We start from the raw sequence: 17,720 nt of genomic DNA, 5'->3' as shown, positions 1-17,720 counted from the left end.
ATTTTTTGCTTAGGACACGAATTTGTTTGATTGGACTTATTCTCAGAGATTCCTGCCCTAAGAAATAAGTAGACATGCTGCCCAAAGAACAGATGGTGCAGATAGGAAGTACAAATAAACAACGTATGAGCAACAACACGTTGACAGGAATTTTCTATCCCGCTTTCGTTAGCACTGTATTCCTGGGAGGGCTGTAACAGCTGTTAGCTGATATGCAAGAGCCAGAAAATCTGGGTGTGTGTGTGTGTGTGCATGCATGTAGGAGTGCTTCGGCAACAAATGGAAAGAGAAGGAGTGTAAAGAGGCACCAATGACCCCTAAAGATTATGCAGCATGCCCAGGCAACTTGGCTCTCTTTGCCCAACAGAGAAACATAAAAAATTTTCTCCACATACAGCTGGTTTCATTTTTAGGGAACCAGGAAAAAAATATCAGACCCCAAAAAGCAAATGGCACAAAAAAAGATAGTATGATTTCACTTACGTGATGAGCATGGATTGGTTCTCACGATCTGGAAGAAAAGGAACAACTGTGAGACTCAAATTATTACTTTTAGATTCTGCAATTTGCCTGCCATTAGCATGGGTACCCTTTATAAAAAAAACAAAAAAACTAGCATCCTTGTTCTTTAACCTCAATCATTATAGCCAGGAAGGAAAGTGGGGCTGGCATTCATCCACCCATTCAGCCAGGATTGGCCTGAGATCTTCTGGTGCCTAAGGCAGTGTGCCAAATGTTGCCTCCGGCCTTACCAGGTGATGTGCCAGCCTCTGCTCCTCCTACTGGAGGTGTGGGAAGGAAAAAAGTGACCTCCCTCTGCCAATGTGCTACCTGAGGTAATTGCTGCAGTTGGCCTCATGGATGGTCTGGCCCTGCATTCAGCCACAGCCTATTTTCTGGCTCCATTTTCTGACCAGCATCTTGCTAGTTTATATTATATCTTGCCTTTCCCTCACAATTGTTAAACTGTATTCAGCAAATGACTATAACAAATGAATATTTCAATGCAAAAGTCATGTATGTCATAAGAAATATATCCACAGCAAGTCAAAGAGTAAGGTTCTTATCTAGGCTTCTTCCTGTCAGGTTCATATTTTATAAGCATTTTCTTAGGCAGGGGAGCCTTCAAATACACACCTCTCTCCATTTCTAGATTCTAAAGCAGTACAGTTTTCCTGAACATGTTCCTTCTGAACACTTGTATCAGCTAGGGAGCCAGTGCAGACGTTACCACCATTGGCTGTTATGCATAAACCATTGGCCTCAGACATACACAGTCTAGTCTTGTGAATAGTGTTAACTTCAATGCAGGGATCACGGACAATTGCAATAGCTACTTCTATGATTAGAAAAATTGCAAAATGCTTTTTTTCTTAATCATGGAAATCGCTGCTACAGTCTTCATTCTGTTCCTGCTTCAGACATCCATTTGCATGGAAAGACAATCAGAAAATCTTTTAAGAAATTGTCTGCACTGGTATTCTTCTCTCCTTTGAGAATTCCACTTGTAAGGTAAATAATTCTCATGTGCAAGAGTGGATTCACTACTCATAACACCTGAACATCACCGGCTAATGTGAGAAACACGTTTGGTGTGTTGGTGTGTTTTCAAGTGTTTTCAACCTAAGCATAAGGGATAGAACTAAATAACCTCTAACAATTTCATGAGAGGAAGGGTCAGTCAGATACTTACTGCGTAACATGTCATTGTAAGCATTGTCTGCAATGGAGTAGATGTGGGGTGGGGCCTCAGACCTCCGCTTGCCCTTATAGGCTGCTACCACAGGAGCAGTATAGACCGGAAGCCATTTATATGGGTTTATAGTGACACAGAACAGGCCCGAATAGGTCTAAGGATAAATAAAAAAGCATAGATATGAGGAAGGTAAAGGAGATGCTATCATTTCCTCCTCTTGGTGACAGGGTATCATTTGGGGAAATCAGGAGTGGGCAGCCCTCATGTGTTTTCCCACCTCCCCCCACCCACATGTTTCTGACCACTTGTGATTGCTCTTGAGGAGCATCTTTGGCTACTGTAAAACATAAAAACAACCACAGTAATGGCCCAATCCTATCCAACTTTCCAAAGCTGATGCAGCCACAATGCAGCCTCGATATAAGGGAACAAATATTCCCTTACCTTGAGGTGGCCTCCATGACTTGCCCCCACCAAAGAATACAGCACATGCCTTGTTGGCCTAGCTGCATTGGTGCTGGAAAGTTGGATACGATTGGGCCCTAAATACCCTAAAATACTCTTGTTTCTTTTTGTAATTTAATCTCAAATGTATCCAACAACAGGCCTTGAACCTTGCTAATATTCAAACCTGCATCACTGAAAACTCTTTGCTTGCAAACCCGCTACTGAAATGAAACTTTTATTTCATAACCAGGCTTATTATTTACTCTTCAAAATCAAGTGAATTTGCTGAATGAAAATGTAAAGATTCCTGTCTGTCAAATTTTCTAAGCCAAAGTCAAATAAAAGATACCAAACTATCCTCATGTCTCTGTAAGCAGAAATGGGGGACATTTCTTGAAGTGGGTTAAAGGAGGGACATCTTATGACATTCCTATTTGCTCATTTGGAGAGTAAGGAGTTTCTGTAGGAAGAAATGAGTTTTGCTGGGATCATTATTTTGACTGAAACATGTGGTGTGCTTTCCTTACTTACATAGATCATCCACTTGGAATAACGCCGTTTCAGGTTATGCAGCACAGAAGCCTCATTGAGGTGAGTTAACATGGCCATGTCTTCAATCATGTCAAATTTGGGAGGGTTCATTTGCTGAATGTCATCCTCCTTAACAGTAAGAGTCTGCAGGGATTAAACAAAAGCATGTGCATGATCCTTTGAGTCATCGTCCTACTGCTAGTGCCATTAAGTCTTACCCGTGATGAGCCACATTTTAACAATTAGTTAAGCACAATAATATTAAAGAGGCCTAATTTTAGATATTGCATTATAATGTACTTGGCATTTTTTCATTCCCCTTCTCCTGAAAACAAGGGCAGAAATCAATATACAGTACGGCAGTCTTAGAACTTTAAATAGAGAATTGTAAATGAACAAACTCAATTTCCTTGCAATTTTCAGTGCTTGAGAATGATACTGTGTGGTTTACATCTTTCCTAGGTCTCTGTAAAATGGATTCAGGGGTCCAGGGTGGACATTTTTCTGAAAGCAAGGATGGGGGGAGAAGAGTTGTATTTGCTAAATCCACTTCTTATCTCCATGAGTTCAGTTGAATGTCTACATAAATACTGTACCGCACAGCATAACTATAAATGCACAGCGTTATATCAGCACAATTGGGAATCTAGAGCTCTGGTCAAGGTTTCTAATATCATGGAGTATCATGTGTGTATACTACTGCACAAAAATAAGCTTTGCGCAGACATTCAGATAAATGCATAGGGTTGAGAATGGGCAGAGAACACATGACCCTGCTATCCAGCATTCCTCATATGTTAATCACAACTACATTCTGGTGTTAAAACTTACACTATGGATTCCTGAATTCAGAAGTAAAGAAGCTAACAAAGGGTGCAGTTGCTCTTTGCAATCACACTGAAAAAATAATCAAACATTTGTATGGAAATAAACGTACTATACAGGTACACTAATTGAAGTGGCAAGGTTGACTGCTGTACCCTGTTTAGCGAATATATAGTCTGCAAAACCTAGTTCTCCTCTGCATAAGTACATAACATATACTTGGTCTGGACATTAGTGAAGCATTTTTAATCAGTTTTTGCATTGACTAAAAATTAGTACCATCATGAAAATGAACTCTGCACATGTGACTTATTGGCCATGTGATTTAAAGGTCCTGAACTATTGTGGCTTCTACTACCTCCTCCCAGTGGGAAAGGTCCATGGTTTTGGGTTGGGGAATGACAGTATTAGTCTCTACCCAGAAAAACACTAGGGAGTGAATTCCAGTTACCGTATTTATTGAGGGGAATAATATACAGAGAAGATGGGAACAGGGGAGAAGGTTCTTTGTAGTTAGATCTCTTTACTGTTTTCCATACTGGAGTGACACTGCTGGACATTAGCTTCATGCCAGCAAGACAAGAAGGGGGTCAAATGGAGGCTCTTTGCCCCATAATTCCCCCCAAGGGGAATTGCTGACTGAGCCATAGTACTGGCACTAGGTGTTGTAAATGTGCCGTAAAACATGTTTATGGTACCATGGGAGGAGACAGCATCAGTGCTGGGCCCAATGCTGGAAGGATGCTGCCCGGAGGTGAGTGAGACTGCCAGCCAGCAGTGCGGGCTTTTGGGACAGGGAGGAGGCATTCCAGAGCACGGGAGATAGGGGGGAGGAACCAACCCAGGAGGGTGGGTGAGACTGGCAGATGCCTTCTTCACCAGATCCTACCCTGTGTGTGGGACTGAAAAGTCCGATACAGAAGTTTTCAAATCTGCGCCCTTACTTGAGTGGAGAAACATCCCCTTCCCCTGAGGAGACCTTTGGCAGCTTCCCAGCACCCACAGGATACAGCGGTCACCATTTTGGTGCCACTGTTCCTCCGAGAGCCAGGAAGTTTAGGATTGGGCTGTGTGCTCCTGTTTTTGTAAACTGGGGCAACTAGGAGATGCCACAGATGCTCTGTTGCCCTCTTGGCTTAGGGCTAAGATTGGGGGTCTCCTTCTTGCAGCTTCTTCTCCCTTCTTCTGGTGTTGTTGCTCCTACCCCCTTTCTTCCATTCTTTCAGCCCTTGGATTCTGCCTTTACAATCTTCTTTCTCCCTTGCTTTTCCCCAGGCTATCTTGTGGATCCTTACTATGATCTGTGTCCTTGGATTGTCTACTGTTTACTTCAGTCTCCTTTCTCTCCCCCACCTTCCATTTCTGGCCTCTCGCTTTTCAAGTCTCATTTCTCTTCCCCTGCTCAGCCTTCCTTCTTTCTAAACCCTCTTACCACCTTGTTCTGACCACCCCTTGGAATCAGCTGTCAGAGAGACAGCATTCACTTGGCACAAAGTCTCCAAGTCATTTGGCAATGATGTTATCACTGGGCACCAAACAGAGAAGCCTTGGCCACAATGAACCCTGCATGGCTGGAACACCTGTGGGCAGCTTCACCTATGTTCAATACAAATGATCAATCCAGTGGATTCTTTACAAACTACTGCATTTGAACAGGTGTCACTAAATAAAGATTTGGCTTTCATCTCTGATGAAGTTAATATGTGTGATGAATGTGCCCAGTTTCATTCTTAGCTCCCAGTTTCTCTCTCTTTTTGTTACTTGATCACTCATGGCAAGGAATCTATGCTCATAATAATTTTTTAATAGAGCTTCCTCCCAGTACAGAGAGATGAATATCAGGATTCTTCTTACATTACACTCCACTCCCCACTTTTCAAACGCCAAAACTTTAAGTGATACACACCATCAAAATGGTATTCCAGAAGACAAAATAACCTGAGCACCTAACCAGTTCTAATCAGCTCTAATAATTTCCTAATCAGCCATATCAAGCATATGCTCTGTTAAAACCCATTTCTGCCTAGCCCACAGGTGCACACATTTGATCCCTGTTGCATATATGCAACATTGGGCAGAAATGGCTGAAAGTGAAAAACATGCCATGTAGAAGGGACATTAGGTAAATGGGAGATCTCTACACTTTTCACCTTTGCTCCGATTTGACCTTTAAGTGCTCCTTCCATACATTTCCATTTCCAAAGCTTTACCATTCCCTTTATAACTGATGTACCATATACCAATCCTACCCAATTTCCCAGTGCTGATGCAACTGTGCCAATAGGGCGTGCACTGCATCCTACAGTGGGAGGGCAATCACGGAGGCCTCCTCACCTCTGAGTTGCCCTGCAACTGTATTGGCACTGAAAAGTTGGATAGGACTGGGTCCAAAATCATAAAACTTAAGAACTGCCTTGCTAGATTACTGTTGAAGCTCAAAAGCAGTAATTATGGGTAATAACCATCTCCCTTCCTGAAATTTGTGTCTGAGACATCTGGTAATTGAGCTCTTTTGAAGAATAGTGGTATAAAAATGTGAAAAATAAGTAAAATTATAAAATAATGGAAGGTTCAATTTATGTAACAGCTAATACCAATCAATGAGTTAGTCTAATTAAATCCATCTAAGGATAAATCCATCTAAGGACTAGGATGAGAAGCACCAATGTTACCAAAAAAATATTGCTAGGTCATTGGCAGGGCCTAGGAGAGGGGAGTAAAGGGGGTAATTTGTATCGGGCCCATGGCAAAAAGGGGGACCCAGGAGCCAATGGAGGCGGCCCAGAAATTTCCTGGGATCTCACATTTTCCTATCTACTCAGATTTGTTGCCCGTATGGGATGCTGGGGACATTAACATGACTGGGAATGCTGGGGACACTATTGATGCCATATGGGTGGGTAGACCTGGACTCCAAAGACTTTTCAAGCTATCTCTACCCTCCCCTCACTGTGTTTTACCCCTCCCTGCCCCTATTCTGCTCACCTGTCACCACCCTCCTCTGTGCTGTTTCACACACACCCCTTTGCAAAGGGGCCCAAAAGAAATTTTGTACCCCCTGATAAAATTCCTCTCTGAGGCCCTGGTCTTTGGCAATGGAATGTTGCCTTGGGAAATTTGAGGACTTCTTCCTCTGAATGTTTCCAGAAAAGACAGGCATTGATCAAAGATGCTTAACTACAGGATATTGTTATTTTGTGTAAAACTGGAGTAGATGACTCAGGGCCCAATCCTATCCAATTTTCCAGTGCCGGTGCAGCTGTGGAGTGTGTACTGCATCCTGTGTTGGGGAGGCAATCACAGAGGCCTCCTCAAGGTATGGAAACATTTGTTGCCTTCCTCGGGGCTGCACTGCAACTGCACTGGTGTTGGAAAGTTGGATAGGATTGGGCCCACAGTGAACTCTTCCAACTTTCCCTTTGTGGTACTGACCATTCTCAAAGAACCGCTTTCCTAGCACTCAGTAAACTGGAAACATGGCAAGATAGACTGTTGGTCTCAGTGCTTTAGCGGGCCACAACTATCAGCTCACTTCTACATATATTTTCTTAAAAGTCAGTCTTGACTGTCCAAAGTGGAGCCTTAGGGATTTAATGGCTTAGTCACGTCTTGTCGTGACTTCTGTAACTGCTCTACAATTGCTTCTGTGTTTTTAATGCGGCTGCTGCTGTTATGAGTTTGTGCAGATAAATATAACCTTAACAAAATAATACACCACAGGGTTTTAATCAGGAAGGTTTGGGGTTATTTAGACAAACAGCTGAAGTGTACAATTCATTACTTATAATAACTGGATTTAATTTGATCCTATAAATCCAAAAACTGGAATAACTATCGTATTACGCATCTGTGTCTGGTTATAATGAATTGCATTTAACAAATGTTACTGCTCATATGAAAAGTAAACAACCTCATCTAATTAGGCAGACATGTCTTGTGGTTAAAAACATAACGAAGGAATCAGGGGTCATTATCAGACACATAGTTAGGCATTGGTAGGTGGTTAACTAGTTCCAAGACCTGAGAATAGTATGATCTGTATAGCGACAGGAACATTGCATCCTGGACAACTGTGTCTCCATCAAATGCATACTGGTTTTGGACATTACTGCCCATTCTTTTTGTGTCCCTGACATTTGTGTCCCAATATATGTATGTTTAAATTAGATGCACTTTCAAATTTTTAAAATGCAAAGATAGGGTTAGGGCTGTAATAAGAGGCTTAGGATATATAACAAGAAGTTTGTTGCCCTGTTATAGTGGGACGCAAATGACTGGGGGACACACAAAAACACACACACAAATATCCAGGGACACCAATGTCCAGGATGCATTTGACCAGGACACAATAGTTCAGGATGCAAATACCATAGTACCAATCTGTATATGCTACAGGTGATGCACAGATTACATATGCTATTTATTTTATTATTTGTGTTTTGCATTCTAACCCTTGTTGGCCAGGGTATCTAATGGGGATATTAGAACATAAAATGATAAAACATGTCAAAACATATTTTAAGTCAACTAAACTTCTGATAAGATGCATCTAATAACCTTCATATTCCAGACAATAAAATGTATGATATAGGGCGCAATCCTAACCCCTTATGTCAGTGCTTTCCAGCACTGGCATAGCGGTGCCAATGGGACACGTGCTGCATCCTGCTGTTGGGTGTCACTCACGGAGGCCTCCTCAAAGTAAGGGAATGTTTGTTCCCTTACCTCAGAGCTGCATTGCCCTTATGTCAGTGCTGGAAAGCACTGACATAAGGGGTTAGCATTGTGCCCTTAGGCAGGTGATATGCAGAGCAGAGCCGTGTGAATCCAGGCCCAGGGGCCAGATCTGGCATTCACGCAGATCCGTCTGCCCAGTAAGCAGACCTTTTGGTTCTGCTTGGGCGCTGTGCAACATCTTCCTGTTTTGAAGTGCAGGAATACTCTGGGTAGTCATGTCTGCCCCAACATCCTATCAGGCGGCGGCCTTCTGGGATGTCGAGCAGACAACACAACTGCCCAGAGCATCCGTCCTCCAAAAGAGGAGGATGTTGCGTGGTGCCTAAGGTCCGAATGGGGACTGCAGGCAGTGCCTTCTTCTTGGGTGCATTCCTGAGGTAGAACACTGTAGTGTTCTCATTCAACAAACTCATCCAGAAGCCAGACATGCTGGCGAAAACCACGGAGACCACCCACAGAGGACCCCCTGGACCCAGGACCCAGGACCAGAGGCTGCCATTGGCGGAAGAAGCCTGGCCTGGCACAGCTGGCCACATGCAAGGCGAGAGTGAGCACGTCCTGCTCTCCAACCTTAGACCTAGTGACCTATGGACTTCAAACCTACCACCTGTAACCCCCTGGAACCGACTTACATACCAGACCCGAATGCTCTGTGCTTGTAACTGACAATACTCTCTCAATGTATGTAACCGTGTTTCAGGATCTTGTATTCTCTATCCAGTTCTTTTTCTGCTTGTAAAATTGAAACATTCTCTAATAAAAAGTTAATCTGTTCTCACCAGGGACACTTGCTTGATGCCTTTTTTATTAGTTTTTAGGAGCCTGGTGAAGATTATTTTATTCTCTTGAAAACTGAGGTATAATATTTTTAAATACTGTATCATTTTATTTCTGGTTTGTTGCTGGTACCTTCTCATTGCTACTCTAGTTTTTATTACCGTCCTAAATCATTTTGAGGCTGTGAGTCTACCAGTGAAAGTGATAGGTTGAACACTATCAAATATATTCTGTAGCTTACCTTAGATCATTGTAGTACCTCAGAGCCATTTCACACACACTTCTTTGCATGCCTAAGTGCTGGCAGAAACATTGTTCGAAGTAATTACATGGTAAGACAGCCACTTAAATGATCTGATCGTTACTCATCTCACACCTTAGCAAGTGATAAGTTCAGTAAAAATATGCAACATTACATATTAAAAGTCAAGTCACATGACCAGCTTGAATAAGGATGTATTCCATCTCTGTATGGGCACAGGGATATGGTTGTGTGAATTTGCTTCCTGTCTCCTCTGGATTCCATTTCAGTCAGTTTGTCCACATCCATTTCCCAGCCACATTCATCCACTGCATAAGAACTGAGATAGATGGACTAAATGATGATTATGAGGAGAAGTTGGGTGTCATTATCATGCTGATACCACCCCACTCCACACCTATACACAATCTTGTCCATTATCAAGGGCAAGTTGGTGCTCTGTAGAACTATCCAAAAAATAAAAGTCCCCACAGAAAATAACTTTGCCAGATTCATTATTAAAAAAAAAAATCACTATATCATCTGCCAAGGCCTGCTGTCATGCCACTAACATAATCAATAGTGTCTAATACTGTAGTAACAAAAGATCTATTCAGAACAACACCATATACTTTCTTGTGTTGATCTCCTTGCATAGATCATCATCCAGGGCTACAAAGAAGATCTCATTACTACAGTCAGATTGGAAACTATCTAGGGAGGTCTGAAGCAGCAAAACAACTAGCCTTCCTAGAATCTTACACCAAAAGGTAAGATTCAAGACAGGTCAGTAGCTGGGTGAAGGACAAATGAATACCAAGGAAAGAGTTCAGTAGATTTTTGAGCAGTTGCTAAATTGTTTCTTATAAGGCTAATTTAACAATCTGCCCTTCCCATGGAAGGCGTAAGAATACCAGTTACCAATGTTCTCAGTTTTCCCATGCTTGCCCATTCCATTCTTGCCTGGGTAGAATGGGGATTGGTCTACTTCAGGGCCACAGCCAGGAGAAGTGTCCTACAAGGCCTGATCTCTTCAGACAAATTCTAGTCCTATTCCTTACATTTTTGACTTATATTAAAATGTGTTTTTTAAAAAAAGTATGATAAAAATTACTGCAGATTTCATTCAATTAAATTTTATTTTACTAATATCAAATGAAATTTAAAATCTTTTCAACAGACCTTCTTTCTTAGCTTCTGACTGTTCTGCACTGGTTTATCTAATCTTGTGCTCAGTTAGGCCAACTCCCCACATTTCTTGCTACAGGACAGGCCTACTTTACAACCAGTGCAGACTTCTTATTTCCAGACTAGTGCAGAATAACATATCCAAAGGGTTCTCACTTAACATCAAGGGCAGATGCACACTGCCTCTGGGAGGCTCAAGAAAGCCTCCAGAGGCGAGGGGAGCAGAGCTTCCCCTTGCCTTTGGAAGCTTCACATAGCATCAAGCCATGACTCTATTGACTCACTGCATGAGAGAGAAAACAATGATTGAATGAGTTGTGGATTCGAAGATTAGATTTAAAGGAATAGAGAATAATAATCTGAAATAAAAATTTGAAATGGAATACTTATAATGAGAAGACAAGAGGGACTGTTGGAGATACAGCATATATATGGGTGGAAATTTAGACTACTAATATATAAAGCTAACTAACTAGAATATTCAACTTTGCTCTTGCTTCAATATTAGAGGTATTTTATTACTGTCATGTATTTTTCCGAGTGTAGTTTTGTCTTTTTTCTTTATTGTGTTTCTTTTATTTTTTCTTTTATTCTTATAAATAAAATAAATATATATACAAAAAGATCTAACTGGTCTAAAAACAAGTTAATTAAATGAAGAATAAATTGCTTGATGCTCTGAAATATATTTATTACAAAAAATAATTTAGGCAATTATTACTTTTTCTTGTGGTGATGTTAATGTAATCATTGTGTGCTGCTTCAGCTGAGTAGCTTAACAGTGAGTGAAATATAACCTTTTATTCCCCCCTGCTCTGTCCAGAGGCCATAGCTGGATAATCAAGTCCATTGTAGCAACTGGTTAAGGAAGGCAGGCCATTAAGACCAAAGACTGTTGTTACAGCTGTTGAAACAACAGTTGATCCCATTAGGGGACAAGGACTTCACTGTCGTAACACCTTCCCTTAAAGCAATTCCTTTTGAAACTATATGTTCATAATATTTTGAAGCACCAAGCTGTTTGGAAAATATTTTATCAAAGGCTGTAGATTTAACTAACAGATTCATTTACATTATTAAGTTTTTGCTGGTGAGATAATGTGTGTGAAAGTGCTTTGTGTACTTAGGAAAAAGTACTATAAAAAAATCAAAATACCCTGGTTCCCCACGTTATGGAAGTTTACTTTATGGACAACTTTGTCAGCATTTTAGCAGATAGCAACAGCAACAATTACATTACAAGAAAGGCATGATTCCTGCTTCCCTTTGCTCATCTCACACCGCCCCAGAAATAACTAACTATATGGGAGTGACCAATGATTTTAAAAATTCTTTTTATTTTTATTTTATTTTATTGATGCCTTTCCACTGGAAACATTCTCAAAGTGGTTTATAATAACAATAGTGGGAATCATCCAGACTAGCGCTTTCACCACTGAGAGCTCTGTCTGGGATCAGAAGGACTTCCTTTCATTCCTGAAGGAAGTTTCCAAAGTGGGAAGTATTGCTTGGGATGCTATCTCAAAACTATAAAAACAAATAAAAACAACCAGAAAAATAAAAACTCATGGTAGAGAAAATAAAAACCCATGGTAATAACAGCATAACAAAGAGCATATTACAGCAGAGAATAATGTATCCAGGAGAGTAACCACTAGCCCAGTTCAAAGGCCACCATCATTTGGATAATGAGGGAAGTTGCCAAGTTGATTTCCATATACTAGAAGGGCTTGCAGAGGATCAAAGAAATTAATAACCACACCACTATCCTCCTTCCATATGATCTCCCACTTTTCAACTTGAGCAGAACAACATAGGATGAAATAATGGAGGGTAAGAACAAGCAACCACACAATTTCTCTGACATAAGAACAAACCATTCTTGATCTTTTTGGAACTAAGAATTTGAGAGAAGGTGTCATGTTAAAATGTATTTCCTTTCCCTTCCACATGATCACGTGCAGACATGTCTTTCTTGATTCCTCTCTTTCATGCTAGGGAAAACTGCTTACCTTTTTGTCTTTGGTTTCCACAGTGACTTTGCCACCAGAGGATTCTTTGATTTCAACCTCAATATAGGCTTCCTTTTCATCTGGGATCCAAGCCCTCTTCTTCCCTATAAGGTCCCCCCAACAAAGAAAAAAGAAAAGAAAATACTCAGGAAAATAATGCAGTATTGCAGTTCTCAGTAGTTTCATAGTAAGAATCATAGAGTTGGAAAAGTCCTAAAAGGTCTTTTAAAAGGTCCAATCCCCTGCCTGTAGCAGAATAAAGACTTCAATGCTAAACACAAAATGATTAGTTCACTCTCCAGTCATCAGACCAGAAAATGTTAAGTACTGAATTGCATAGTGGCTTTTGTTTAATTGTGGATATTTGCTGTTATGTTGTTGGCTGGCAACCTTCAGTCTCGAAAGACTATGGTATCGCTCTGAATGGTGGTTCTGGAACAGCGTCTAGTGTGGCTGAAAAGGCCAATTTGGGAGTGACAATCCCTTCCACACTGGGAGCAAGTGCAGTCTGTCCCTGGTCTGTCTCCCTGGCTATGGGCCTTCCTTCTTTGCCTCTTTGCCTCAGTCTGTTGGCCAAGTGTTTCTTCAAACTGGGAAAGGCCATGCTGCACAGCTGCCTCCAAGCGGGCCGCTCAGAGGCCAGGGTTTCCCACTTGTTGAGGTCCACTCCTAAGGCCTTCAGATCCCTCTTGCAGATGTCCTTGTATCGCAGCTGTGGTCTACCTGTAGGGCGCTTTCCTTGCACGAGTTCTCCATAGAGGAGATCCTTTGGGATTGGCCATCATCCATTCTCACGACATGACGGAGCCAATGCAGGCGTCTCTGTTTCAGATGTCACAGATAATAGTGAACCAATTTTATTGCTTATGAAATAATTGGAGTAAGGATGCTTAATTAAATTTTTCTAATTTGTTTGCAAAAATGTGAAGTATTCTCCAATGCAATTTTTAATATTTTATAATTTTTTTTAAATAATACAGTATATGCTGTTCAATTTATTTTTTCAAGCAAAGTATAAAGCAACCATTTTTCAACCACTGTGCCGTGGCACACTAGTGTGCCGCGAATGGTTTGCAGCAGTGCCGTGGGAGTTTGGGGGAGGATCATTTATTAGTAGGCCATTGGGGGATGTGAGCCTTCCACCAATAGCATGGCATACCTTCTCAATTGTAAAAAAACTGATGTGCCTTGACAATTTTAGTACCTTGTCAGTGTCACATGAGACAAAAAAGGCTGAAAATTAAGTAATGGGTTGGAACAGTTAAGGACATAATGCCTTTAAATTCATCAAAAAGTCCTAAGGTTTATAAAAGTATCCTTCCCAATCAAATTTCAAAACTGAAACTGTAAATTTCAGCTTCAAAAATTTGAATGTAGGTTTTGAACATCTGGCCATATTTTGAATGTGGTACTTAATTTTGGTTCAGTTCTGCCCAAGACACATTTCCATAGGCCTGTGAAAATGTCAGAGTGACCACGTATCCAAGAAACTTAGAACTGATTGTATTATTACGGGCGCAAACCTAACCGGCAGTTATGCCAGCATAGGTGGCCCTGGAGGGTCGCAAACGTGCTGTAAAGCACATTTGCACCTCTGTGAGCTGTGTAGGCGCATTCAGTTGCGCTGACGTGCAGACGGAGGCAGAAGCCTCCGCCACAGCTCCTGAGCCAACACAAGCAGCAAAGGTAGGCGTGGGGGGCATGGGGAGGGGGCAGGAGGGGGCGTTACTGGGCGGGGGAGGGCGGGCCCGGGGGACAGGGGCACAGGGAGCCAGGGGTGGGGCTGGGACCCGGCGGTTATGCCAGATCCCAACCCCCGTCCCTGGGGCGAGCAGAGCGGCTTCAAGCTGCTCCGCTCTCCTCGGACTTGCACCACCTCTGGAGGTGGTGCAGGTCTAGGAGACCCACAGGGGTGCGCAGCCCTTACCCTCAGGTAAGGGGAAGAGCTTCCCCTTGCCTATGGCTGAGCTGCTGCTCACTGCAAACCTGGGTTGGATGCAGTGCAAGCCTCCTGGCTTGCCTGCTCCAGCGCAGGTTTGGATTGTGCCCTAACATAGTTATGTTGCTTGAATCTTAACGACTTCCATAAGATTTAAGTAGACTAATTGCAGACAGCTGTAGCCAATGACAGCCACAACTAATTTCAGAACTTGCCATTTGCCCCAGGTTCATTCCAGAAGTATATTATTTCGAGTCATTGCTTTACAAGATGCTCAAAAGTAGTAGAGTTTTCTAGATGCTTCCCAGTAACATATACATTTATCCATCTTTTAGATTTGTCCATGACACATTTATCTCAAGTCAGGTGGAAAATTTATTATGGGACAAACAAAAGCATTATCTTCTTTCACTCCTTGTGCATTAGGCTTGAAGTATTTGTGCTGAAACAAACCAGATTACCCCTAAATCATAAGCTGTAGCAATGATCATGCAATAAACCATGTGTAATATGATAATGGCAAGGGTGGAAAGGTATATGTAAAGAATCTAGTATCCATTCCTGCAGTAGCCTCTATTTATCTCCAGAGCGACAGATGTTAAGAAACCGTTTCCTGAACTAACATTCTCTGTATGCTTTTCGTGAGCAGGAATTTCTATTTCACACTGTCCTTCATGAAGACCTGCAATCCACAATGTGAATTCAGGACAATAGCCATGCCAACTACATAACATATAAATTGGAACTAAGAAGTAGGAGGAAGTTGAATAACTTTCTTGTTAAAATACTAAAATGATTAATGAAAGGAACAGTTTCACCAGGTGTGGCTTGCAGTGATGAGAAACACCTCAAAGGGTGGTAGAAGCTACCCTTTTATACAGCTCTTAAAGGTAAAGATCAGGAGCCTTGCAGGATCTGAACTTGGCAACCTTTATAGCTTTCTCCTTTAATTAAAGCTAATGTGGTGCTTCCTCATTTAATTAAAGCTAATGTGGTTCCCTGCCTTTCTGCAACTGAGCATAGAAAGAGATGTTGGGAGAGCATTCTTAATTGTACCCATGAAACAGTATAATTCAAAAGAAAATGAGATAATCTCCTTCAGCGAGGTTTTTAAACCATCCCCCTTTTCCTTCAGAGTATCACCACTGCCACCAGAGATGGTAGCTGAGCACAGAAGGCATGCCACACAGTTAGGGTTTCATTCCTCCCTCAAACAGTGCCAGTTTTGAAGGGCCAGGCAGCTGCACAGTCACATCTTGCCCACTGGTGTACGTCCCCCAGCCATATCCACTTTCAGCAGGGTTGGGACAGATGTCACAGTAGTCACATAACAATAGGGCCAGGTACCACCATACTGTGAAGTACCCCTAATAGTTCTAGTACTACTGCTTTAAAAGCACTACCCAAGAGACAGCAACACTATGAAGGGAGTTAGGTAAAGCTTAATGAATCCCTTTACTAACAGCAAATGTTGTCTTACCATCAAATGGGATGTTTTGATATTTCATCAGTTCCTCATAACTCTTCCGGAGGTACTCAGCAGCCTCCCCAAATTCTGCCATGTCCATCATCTTGGCTACTGGGTGGCCAAATGCTGGTCAGCAGCAAACAGATAATAAACTGAACACTCTAAAAAAAACATGGAGGAGAGAATGGGAAAAGGTATTGGTCCACCAGAGGACTACAATTAATTTGCAAGAAAATGCTCCCTTTTTCACTCCTGTCTAAGCATGCAAAGTTTCATCCATTGCTGAAAAAGAACTAGAACCATATACAATTTATTTTGCTCACATGACCAAGATATACAGTACATGTTTCTACAGGCTCCAGTGCATCAGTGTGTATTACATCAGTTAAGTCTTCACTCTAACAGATCAGCTACTTATTTTTCTGCTGGAGTAGTGAAAGACATCCAGTGCAAACCTAGTAATGCCTCAGACTTATAATTTTAAAAAACAGGTATTAAAATTGAAATACACTCCATACACACTCTATCACACTTTTACTCAGTAATAATACTACCAATTTGCTAATTCAATTTTGTAAAACAGGATTGGAATAATCTCAGTCTTCTGTAGTCTACTTTTTAACACTAAAATCTATGCTGCAGTGATGTTTTAAATTTATAAAGCATGTGACCTCTTAATAGTTAAGATATGAATAATTTATATGAAGTCATCATGATTATGTACCCTTGCTAGAGAATGTAAGTGCATTGATAATTCAGTAAAAAGGTTCACCTGGTCCACTATTCTTTGCAAGAATCCCAGCAACTAGTGGACACTAAGTGATCAACCAGAAACTGACCAGTGGTCCACCAGTGGACTCTGATCTATCTTCTGTTCACTCCTGCTCTAGTACACCTATGCTGGTTTCTAGTTATCTGCAGATGATAACTGCTTCAACGGAGATGGAGCTAATATCTGCGGGCATCAGTGGTAAAGGTGATGGGCTGAAGCCATAAATATTAAAAAGTAAACCAAAGTAGTGATGAAATATGGTCAGTTCATGACAAACCACCTAAGACGACAGGGCTTCCTTAGCATTACAAAAAAGCAGGACCTGCAATTCCACGACTAACCCATGCAATATCACTAATCTTTTTATAAGTGCCTGTTGACACAACCACGAGAAACAATAGCTACAGCAACAAATAATTTCTCATTCAATTTCATGCATATTCAAACACTACCTCAGTAACACACACCACTGCTAATAGCTTTGCTCATCTCATATCTTCATAAATGCACATCTTTTTTTTTTTACCTGTGCTTTTTACCTAACCACCCTCATGAATTAGTATTCTAGACACAGGTATCCTGTTCCTCCTTTCCCTACTGTGCTAAGGGAAGTAGGGTTAATAGCATAGAACAAAACGTGCAATACAGACATGCTCTTTATTACCAACCTTAGCTACAGGGCTGAGTGACTGGGTGTGTGTGTATGTGTGTGTGTGTTTGGCGAAGCCCCTTTTTATTGTGTCCGTCAAGGTCAGGGAAGGGAGAGATATGTCAGAAATTCCCATGTGTCATATCCACACAGCTCCATTGGTGCTGCTATCCTTCTGCCCATAGAGACACAAAAGGCAAACTTTTATCTCTCTGCAGATGCAGGCTGGTTATTTTTACTCCTGTATTGTCAGGCAATTACAAAGGCAGAGTGAGAGAGGGGCTCCAGCTTTGACAGGCAGCACAACACTCAGAGCCAGAATGAAGTTCTGTCACATCATCTATTCATTAAGTCCTTTCTTTTGCCTTTGTTTCAGCTTCTGACCACAGACTTTGGCCTGTCTCACATTTGCTTGCCATCCAGGATCAAAAGCCCAAT

The 17,720-nt window shown here is 41.6% G+C and overlaps 1 protein-coding gene across 2 annotated transcripts in view; it reads right to left on the bottom strand.

Moving 5' to 3' along the window:
• Positions 1 to 17,393, bottom strand: part of MYH7B (myosin heavy chain 7B) — a 58,755-nt gene extending 41,362 nt beyond the window's left edge. The window contains exons 1-6 of one of the 2 annotated variants that reach the window (XM_066623019.1): positions 17,302 to 17,393; positions 15,874 to 16,022; positions 12,455 to 12,558; positions 2,675 to 2,818; positions 1,694 to 1,850; positions 484 to 511 (exon numbers count right to left, since the gene is read on the bottom strand). In XM_066623019.1, coding sequence (XP_066479116.1) covers positions 484 to 511; positions 1,694 to 1,850; positions 2,675 to 2,818; positions 12,455 to 12,558; positions 15,874 to 15,964 — 524 coding nt within the window. In that variant the 5' untranslated portion in view covers positions 15,965 to 16,022; positions 17,302 to 17,393. Of the gene's footprint in view, positions 1 to 483; positions 512 to 1,693; positions 1,851 to 2,674; positions 2,819 to 12,454; positions 12,559 to 15,873; positions 16,023 to 17,301 lie in introns of those variants that run through there. The other variant, XM_066623018.1, reaches the window with a different exon arrangement.
• Positions 17,394 to 17,720: the final 327 nt, after the last annotated feature.

This window comes from Tiliqua scincoides, chromosome 4 (genome assembly GCF_035046505.1).
Source record: "Tiliqua scincoides isolate rTilSci1 chromosome 4, rTilSci1.hap2, whole genome shotgun sequence".
Classification (NCBI taxonomy): Eukaryota; Metazoa; Chordata; class Lepidosauria; order Squamata; family Scincidae; genus Tiliqua; species Tiliqua scincoides.
The sequence above is the reverse complement of the archived record's forward strand: the minus strand, read 5'-3'. Positions and strand labels throughout refer to the sequence as shown.